Here is a 9,472-nt window from a genome sequence, read left to right on the forward strand (position 1 = left end):
GACTTCCAGCCACAAAGTATGGTACCGACATCTGACATTCACGTATAGAACTGTGGGGCATATTCTTGATGTGCTGGCGCGCACACACACTGGAACTGATGTCAGTATTAATTTTTGATTTCAGAAGCTGACTTTAGTCATGATAGGTGCTGCACCAGCAGTAAAACGGGCCTGACATTCCCCGGGCAGCTTCTCTCTGGTAAGTCAGGCCCCAGAGGATCTCAAGCCAAGCACCCAAAGGAACTAGTCAACTCTTAAAATTACGGCTAGTAGTTGAAACATGCAGATAAAGTAATAAATCATAATTAATGCTTTATGGGACTACTCTCCAGTGTTAGAGATCGTTAATCCTAGGGTTTCAATTTCCTTGTGCTAAAACTAACAGAAAATGCAAAAGCAGGCAAACACAATCAAACGCCAGTCATCAAGGTTCACGTAAATTTAACCACTTTAGGTAAATAGTAAGTTTATCTCTTAAGCAATCAATGGACATTAGATATCTTCTGTCTATAAGACAACGCTGTCTGATTTACAGTTCTTCCACAAACTAGAAATATGCAATTCATTTTTATTAAAACACCGTTCAAGAACAACAAACCCAAGACACAACTGTACCCCTAGTTAGCTCTCAAAAAAACCTAAGCCACAGAACAGATTGCGCCCTCTTGTTACAAGAGACAGGCAACATTAAAAAACTATGTATAGCCGAACTGAAAATGCCAGTTATTTCACTAATTTCTACAAAAAAAAAACAACCATAATCATTAAAAACGAACCTGTAGCCACCAATATTCAAAGTCTGATAAGTAGAAACAAAATAACTAAGCTTCCCTAATTTACAATAAAACATTCTTTTGCAAGAAGGAACTGCCATTTACAGAACTGGTACTAACAAAGAAGTTTTTCAAAATTCACATTAATACTACTAAACTGCCTGCCTGTTCATGACATATGCAGTCTGCATTGAAGACCAATAGAGTTTACCATTTAAAATCAGCATCATCTACCCTAAACACTACTTGTTTTCATGTATTCTACCTCAGCCCACTCTAAATCATGTTTTTGGTGTTCCTTCGTATCTACTTGCCTTAAGATTCCCTCCTGTCACCTAATATTTCTAACAGACCTGTAGAAATAGCCCTTCTTCTTTCCTCATCTCAATCTGAGAAACAGCAGGTGTTACTCAATGTCCCGCCTTACAAAATGTAAAACATACACGTATAAAGAGCCTTCTTGTTTCAACGTAGCCAGGGCTTTTGGGGCGGGATCTTTGCTTCAGCGTCTCAATGCCTGGGATTTTTATCAAGTGACAGAAACTCCAGAAGATGAACGAATGCATTTGGTTGCTGATGTAAAAGCCCACGCCCACTGAGACAGCAAGTATTCTAAGCCACCTTCCTGGGAAGCACCTTACATGCCAATGCACAAGCTTAATAAATAAAGCTTAACTAACCTTTAGGTGACCTTTTCACGTCTCTCATCAATCCAAAGGGACACACGTTTTTCCAGTGCTCAGAATCATACATGTGGATCTGATGAATGCAGCCTGCTCTAATAATTTGATAATCTGTTCCCATTTCAACTTCTTTCTTACATAGGCCTCAATAAAGTGACTACATTTTAGCTAATCTAGAGGCTCATACCAAACTGAAAATCCTACTGGGCTTTCTACCGTTCTCAGAGCTGAGGCTAGTGGCAGACATTTTTCAAAGCCTGCATAAACAAGCTTGTGTGAACTCTGCTATTGCAAAACCAGCAAAAACCATAATGTAACTACTAATCCATCGGTTAACCATTTAAAAACCGATCATACTGAATAGCACAGCACAGACCCCTATCTAAAACAGGCTCCAATGAAAACTCCAGATGCAGCAGAAGGGCTTTAAAGGTAACTATTTTAGCAGAACAGCTAAAACACATCCATTCCATATATGGTATCGAGTTTAAACTACGAAATCCGAAATGATAAGCATCCGTTTCCCAGACTCCCTTTCCCCCTCGCTATGTCATCACGCTGACGATGACCACACGCTCACAACAGGTGATGCTCTGAAGCTGCCACGATCACAGAACATGGCTCAAAGACAAGCAGCCCATTCAGCCCTAAAAGCTGATCTCCTCTTCTTCCCTTGGTTTGAAATAGGATGGATTTACTACCTCTCAGCCACGTGAAACCATTGGCTTCATTTGTGAATTTGGAAAGGAAAGAGTTCAACAGAGGTAAGGATTTTCCTAGAAGAAACTCTTAGTTTATTAGAAATCTGTTTTACTGAAGGTAAATGAGAGTAACTTATGAGCCCAAGATGAAGCTTAACACGCAGGAAATATTTAAAAAAATAAATCAGAGAGGAGCTCTTCAGTTGGCCCACTGTTCATCACCCACTAAAACATCCACTATTTATTTGACAAATAGGGATGCATCTTTCCTGTGGACTGGTATTCAGTTAGGTAACTTTCAAAATTGCTCCTGGACAGAACAGCCACACACATTCATTCTCACTGAATACCAGCACTCTGCAAAACACAACACAGTAACTCGACCATGAGGAACTCTACCCAGCCTAGGACTTCTAGGCTGGGGACACTTTAGAAGAGCTAAAGATGAAAAGAAGTTTGAAAAACTACCTGCATAACTTCTTCCTAAAAGAAAAAGGCACAAAATAAATGAGTGATAGCAGCCTATAAAAAGAAATCAAGAAATGACAGGATCTAGTACAGGACCAATTCTTCTATTTATATTTTTGGTGCTTTCTATACGCATCAGAACATAAGATGTGAAATACTGCAAAAAGTGAGAAAGTTATTGAATATTTTGATTTAAAAATCTGTTAAAGTGTCAAAGAATCAATATTTTCTTAACTTTAGGTAATGAGCTGCAAGAGTAAAAGGAAGACAACATGCTGTGATATGGTGCATTTCTTCCATAAATTTCACTTGCTCAGCATTTCTCCAAAAACATACAAAATGAAACCTCTGCACCTTTACAACAACCAGAAAGGGCTAGTTACCATGAGAGGAAAAAAAAAAAAAGAGAACCTTGAAAGGAGCCTTGAACAAACCACTGATTTCTGAACTCTTCCATTAACAGCCATTTCAATTAGAGATGTGAGCTTTAAGGCAGACTTTAGGTGGTTATTTGCAATAGTGTGCATTGGCTGGATCCACAAGTCTCCAAGTATCCAAACAGGCAACACTGAAGCACCCTACTGAAGGCCAAGGTTTCCGAACTTAGCTGGCACTGCGCTCTGCGGAGCCCTCAAACAAGACGTAGAAGTTACTTTTCTGGCTTGATGAAGTGTTAAGTGTGAAACAAGCCTGAGAAAGTTGTCTTTTTTCATGTCAGACTCTCCTCGGTTTCAGTGTCATTTCTCCTCCCCTGGCAACAAGTGCTCAATACTTCTGAAGTACCTTCACATATGTCACAAGAACTCGAAGTGACCTGCTCAGATCAAAGCCAGGCAGTCTCCTCACCTGCAGGGGCTAAAACCCAGTTTGAACTCCCTCCACAAGCACGCCAAGCCAGTAACATAGCTGCTCACAGCTCTAAAGGTCAGGCCACATGTGCGCACAGAAAAAAGGAGTGCCTTTATAATTCCCTTCCCTCCACACCTAGCCTTTTCTTAAGGGAATATCCCAGGAACGGCTTGACCTCTCAACACGGGACAATGCTGCAACAGCATCATTCCGCTGCTCCTAACGCTCAGAATCCTCTGAGATGGGGACAGGAGAGAAGAGAGCATCCCAGCATTAATTTCAGAGGAGAGCTGCTGGGTTGCCCAACTCGAATCAGAACACGAAAATTCTTCATTTGCCAGCTGTAATCTGTTGCGCGTTAATGCCTAAATGAACCCACCCTGCGCACCCCCAGACAGTAACCAGCCGAACGGTGAAACCTATGTGCAAATTTGTAACTAAATGTAGATGTTCTGCTAAATTTGGTAATTTTTTCCTTACCAAGGGGATGTACTGCGTATTTATATAATTACGTAGTAGTATTTCACATCTTTACTTTCTATACCTATCATTAGAAAAAGGTTGATGATATTTATTTTAGGTCATGTATTCAACTGGGTCAAGCTGCACGGGAAGAAAACCAGCATTCTACAAAAAATTTTAGAAAGCAGTTTGTTTGAAAGCGTTACTGAACGTGAAGCCTCAGCTACAACTAGACAGATTGTTTCTGGCTACCTAAGGCCAGACTTTCGAAGTATCTCAGCTACCTGTCGGTATTTTTCAAGAATTAGATGCCTAATCGGTTGAGCATGAATGAACACCCACGGAACAGCTACCTGCAACATTAGGGACCTAAATACTTTTGGAAACCTGACCCCGTTCTCCCTCAATGTTTTCTAATCAATGAATAATTCTAGAAGAATTTTTTCCATCTTGTTCCATCTCTTACTTCCCAAACTTTGAAAGAGATAGTAAAAATAGCAAAAACATCAACTACTAAATTTTCAGAGAAAAGGCTTTTCTGGCTAATGTTATCCAACCTAATTTGCATCAACTTTTTGAATTTCTATTCCTTATTGTCAAGAAAATGTTCCTTACATTATTTTAAACACATTGAAACTAAAATTTATAAGCATTAAATTAACCTCAAAAGTCAGAGACACATTGTATATACCATTTAAGCAGTGCCACACTTAAGAAGTTCACTGACGCAGCAATGACTTTAATAAATTACATTGCTAATTTAAAACAAACCATTTAAGTATTTACTTTGAATTCAAAACCCAGTTTAAAAATTAAAAGACTTAATATTTGTGAAAAAATAAAACTAAAATAAATAAGGCCCAAACAAAAACTCCAAGTGCTGAAGTGATCTGGCATGCATGCCATTCGAATAATAATTCTGCTCACTGTAGGAGGGAGGTTATGTCTGATTTTTAATTATGCTTTATGTAAATATCCCCAGAGGCTTATGCAATAGGTACAGGCTTAAGTAAGGCAGGCTGGTGGAGGCAGGCATCCTGCTCTGGAGAGGGGAAACCAAGAGCTCAGTTGACTCCACAGAGGTGGGTACAGTTGGCACTGCGTGCCTCCAAGCCCCGAACCCCAGAACGCAGGGGCCTTGCTACATGGACGGTCACCGCCAAGAGCCACTCACCAAACAGAGCTCCAAGATCCTGCGGTACCTTTGGCAGCGCGGTTTGCTTCTCATGCTTGCTTTACAACAGATCATCAAACCACCCAATCCCGCAAGCACTAGCACTGCCATATTTATCACTTCCTTCAGCTCCATACGTCTCCACAGCAGTTTTCTGCCAAGACAGGATTTGATAAGAACCTGCATGCTCTGTGGTTGGAAGTCCTCCACAGCCAGGGACCCTGTGAACTTCACATACACGCGCTATTACTCACTGCCCTGACAGCATGCCTTCACCTTGACCTACAGGCTTCACAACCATTATCAAGGAGGCTGCTTAATACTCACGCCTTTGGCACCACTTTAAGTGCCAGCAAAATTCACATGGAGTGGCAATAGTATATTTAAAAGCACACCAAAATTTAATTCTGAATAAGCTGCAAGCTGCATCCAAGTCCTGATTAAGCTTCGAAGGCAGTGAAGCAACTACATACAACAAGGTGAAAACCACCTCGCCTCTCAGCATGCAACCACCGGTGAAAGTTTCTTCAGGTGCCCAGGAGAACCATAGCTTCCTTTCTATTTTACACAGAAATAGCAGAAAGCCTCCTGGTCTCTTCCTTCCTTGGCCAAAGGCGTGCTTCAGCTTGCAGTCGTTTCTGTTTGCATGTGATAGTTTTAACTGGTAATTCTAGAAAATATTCTCTATAGCTGCATTTCAATTTCACCTTACAGCCCTCGTACAACTCATCCACGCAGGACCAAACAGCTGCCCGGTGACTGCCATCAGCCAGCACTGAGCTAGCACAGCGCAAAACTTCATTTTTCTCTACCTGTTTTGCACCAAGAGGATAATCACAGCGCGCTCTCTTCCCTGTCCTCCACAGTACTCCCACTGTAAACTACTTCAAAAACTGAAGAAAGAAATGCAATATATATATTTTTTAAAAGTTCAGCGGAAACGCATCGCTCTTTTCATTCTCTAAATAAAAGCTTCATTATACTCTTCTTCCTGCGCTTCCCTGATTATTTTTTTCTGCTTAATCTGCCATTTTAATGAGTTACAGCATATTACCCTCAGACTAATACAAGGGTACAAAAACTGCACAGACATGGCACGGACTACTGAATATTGTACCATTATTTAATGGCTTCAAAAGTAAAGAACGAGGCACAGATCACGGCAGCATGGCAAATGCTCACATTATTTATTTAATTCTCCCTTCTAGTTCTCACTAATTCCACTCAGTGGTAGCAGCTAAAGCCATACACCCAACTCAGTGACTCATGACACGAGACCACAGTCCAAACAGCCACTAGGTTTTCAAAACAGCGCTGTTCAAGAATTGTAATGTTCCATCCCAAGAGTTTAATTTTCTTTGTTCAACAAAAATCCCCCGCTCCAGCAGGGGGACTGGATTAGATGATTTTTCCAAGTCCCTTCCAATCCCTAACATTCTGTGCAAAACAAAACAACAACAAAAAGGCAAAAAAAAACAAACCCCCAAAACCCACAACACACTGGCAACAGGTGCTCCTTTAGTTCTCATACAAAGAAAAGAAAACTGAAAATTCACTTTGGGTCCTCACAACCCTACCCCATAAAACTAACAAGGCTGTACAGATGCAAGGCACATCCTTCCCATCCACATTTCTTCCACACATTACTCTCCAAAACCAGAAACACAAAACCCAAGAACTCCCCTGCAATTTCAGCTTTAGGGATTGGTCCAACTCCTCTAACCATGTTCTGGAACTCTTCAAGTGTTCTAATTCCAATTTAATTTTGATGACATGGTTTAAATAAGAAAGCTCTTCTCATGTTTTTCAAACAAGTAATTTTACTTTAACAACTGTTTGTAAACCTTTTTTTTTAACCTCAATGCTAGCCTCCCAGACATTATTTATAATGGCCTATCTTAACACTTGCCAATAGTCAAAAGACCAACTGAGTGCTTAGCGAACACTTTAGCTGTTCAATCTTCACATCCTTTAAATAATAGGGCAGGCTCAAAAGGGATAAGCTATCATAGCAGAACTCTGTCATTTTCATCTTGCAAAGAGTGCCATTGACACTGTGGTATAGTTTATTTCACATCATTTTCCAGTTTCTGTAACTAGCATTGCATGCTTTCAAGAATACTTTAAAATGTGAACGGACAGACAGTAAAAAAACAGCCTAGATGGCAGAAACTCATACGTTTAATTGCATCCTATTCATCTTACAACAAGCCTTCCAGCTCCCCAAAACAGGAAAGCACCTGAACATGGCTTCCTTTATCGCCATATGTTTGGAATGTCAGTCAATTAAGGAATGTTCACACGTGAGTTCTATCTCCATGATCACCACGTTTTCAGTTTAGTTCCATGTCCTGCTGTTACCACAAGTTTTAACTTTGGTCAGGCAGCCACACAGTGCAAAAGTGGGTCTGCATCAGTTTAATCACTTTTTAATTCAGACCTGTCAGTTCACACTTCGGGGGTGACTGGGAAAAGAGAATAATCAATGGAAGGCAGAAAATTTAGATCTAGAAGGGCAAATGCAGGCTTGCCTCCTTCTATTTTCTCATAAGGAATGTGGACACGTACTAAAGTAACCACTCCTGCTCCCCCCCCCCCCAAATGGCATGTTTCATACTGGCTACCATCTTCCTCCTCCTGCAGAGGCATACGGGAGCGCAAACCACTGGATCTGCAACAAGCTTCCAAGTGCTTCCACTTTCTCCTGACATCCACTAAAACTATATTAAGGGCTGTGCTCGTGGCTGGCATCCTTAATTCTTCTTTCTAAAGGAGATGGCTGAGAACATCGGTTCACCCTTTGGTGTAGTAAGTGGGCAGCAGGAACAGATAAAAGCCTTCTCTCCCCATGCTACATAAAGCAGCCCCAGATACAATTTTACCTGCCCAATAAAGCCCCATTTGGGTTGGGATAAGGCTCCAATCCCTCTCCCACACCCTTCCCTTAAAACTCTCTGCAGGTTTGGAAGATCAAAGACACCTCCATTACCCTCTACCCTTCCTTCAGGAGAGAGGATGCCGGGTAGAGAATATTTCTATTTCCGCCAAACTCTATCTATCGGGCATTTAACGGCGTGCCCATTACAGATTCTTCCTCCCGAGCCCAGGGCAGCGAGGCGGGGGGCCGGAGCCTTCACTTTGTTCTCCCAGGTACGGAGACGGCTTCGCCTCCCCCCCCCCCCCGCGAAGCGGAAGCCACTCCCCGGGGTCAGGAGGCGGCAGCACGGCACACACCTTCCCCCCGCCTCGCCGGGCCGGGAGGCAGCGGAGGGCCCGGCCGCCCCGGGACGGCGCGGGCGGAGCGGCCGAGCCCCTTCCCCGCGGCCCGCCGGGCGGTGCCGGGCCCCTCTCGCTCCTCCCGGCCGCGGCGGAAGGCCCCGGCCGCCGGCCCCCGCGCGGCTCCGCTGCGGCCTCTCCCGCCCACGGCGAGGCCCCCGGGGCGGCGCGGGAGGAGGGGGCGTGGTGCGGGCCGCGACCCCCGCTCCGGGCCGGCCGGGCCCTGTCAGGAAGCGGCGGCCGGGCCCGGCCACGGGAGCGCTCACCTCGGACACCTCGTCCTCGTCGCTGCCGGAGCCGCCGCCGCCGCCGCCGCCGCCCCCGCTGCGCAGCACGGCGGCCGCCAGCTTGAAGTCGAGGGCGGCCTCGGCGGCCGCGGGCGCTCCGGGGCCTCCCGGCCCGCCGGGCCCGGCCTCCCCGAAGAGGCGCACGGCCCGCAGCCCCAGCGGGGAGGGCCCGGCCGCGGCGGGCGGCTCGGCGGCGACGGCGGCGGCGGGCGGCGCGCGGGGAGCGACCGAATCGATCTCCTCGTCGCCGAGGGGGGCGGCGGTGCCGTCCGTGAGCATCGCGCTGATCCGGGGCCGCCGCCGCTCGCTGAGCCCAGCCGTCTCCGTCCCTCACGGCACCGCAGCAGCGCCACTAACTTCTCACACCCTACCCGGCCGCGCCGCCGCGCCGCCCACCCGCCGCGCTGCCCGCGCCCATTGGCGGAGCGCGGCCCGAGGCCGCGCGCTATTGGCCGGCGCGGCTGTCGCTCCGGCCGACGTCACGCGCTCCCAGCATGCTGCCTTGAGAGCACACGCCGAGGCGGTTGGAGACCGCCACCCCGCCCCACTTCCCTGGGCTCGCTTCCTGAACTATCCGGGGGTTGATTGGCTTTCTGGGACGTCGCTCACGCGCCTTGCCGGAGCTTCGGGTTCTGATTGGATAAGCCGGCTGTCGATCAACGGCAAGACGAGGATCCCGGGTTCTGATTCTTCAGTCGCTCCGTCGCTCACAACGCACGGCGTCTGGCGCCGCCTGATTGGCTCCTGCCGCGGACTAAGACCCCGCCCCCTTCGGCTCCCCGTGAAGGACTCCGTCACC

At 46.0% G+C, this 9,472-nt stretch overlaps 1 protein-coding gene across 15 annotated transcripts in view; it reads right to left on the reverse strand.

Annotated features, from left to right (window-relative positions):
* ANKHD1 (ankyrin repeat and KH domain containing 1) overlaps positions 1-9,067 on the reverse strand; it is a 119,679-nt gene extending 110,612 nt beyond the window's left edge. For 5 of the 15 annotated variants that reach the window (XM_066977295.1, XM_066977288.1, XM_066977286.1 and 2 more), the window contains exon 1: positions 8,653-9,065. In XM_066977295.1, coding sequence (XP_066833396.1) covers positions 8,653-8,952 — 300 coding nt within the window. In that variant the 5' untranslated portion in view covers positions 8,953-9,065. Of the gene's footprint in view, positions 1-8,652 lie in introns of all 15 variants that reach the window. The other 10 variants (XM_066977292.1, XM_066977291.1, XM_066977289.1 and 7 more) reach the window with 4 other exon arrangements.
* Positions 9,068-9,472: the final 405 nt, after the last annotated feature.

This window comes from Anser cygnoides, chromosome 14 (assembly GCF_040182565.1).
Source record: "Anser cygnoides isolate HZ-2024a breed goose chromosome 14, Taihu_goose_T2T_genome, whole genome shotgun sequence".
In the NCBI taxonomy this organism is placed as follows: domain Eukaryota; kingdom Metazoa; phylum Chordata; class Aves; order Anseriformes; family Anatidae; genus Anser; species Anser cygnoides.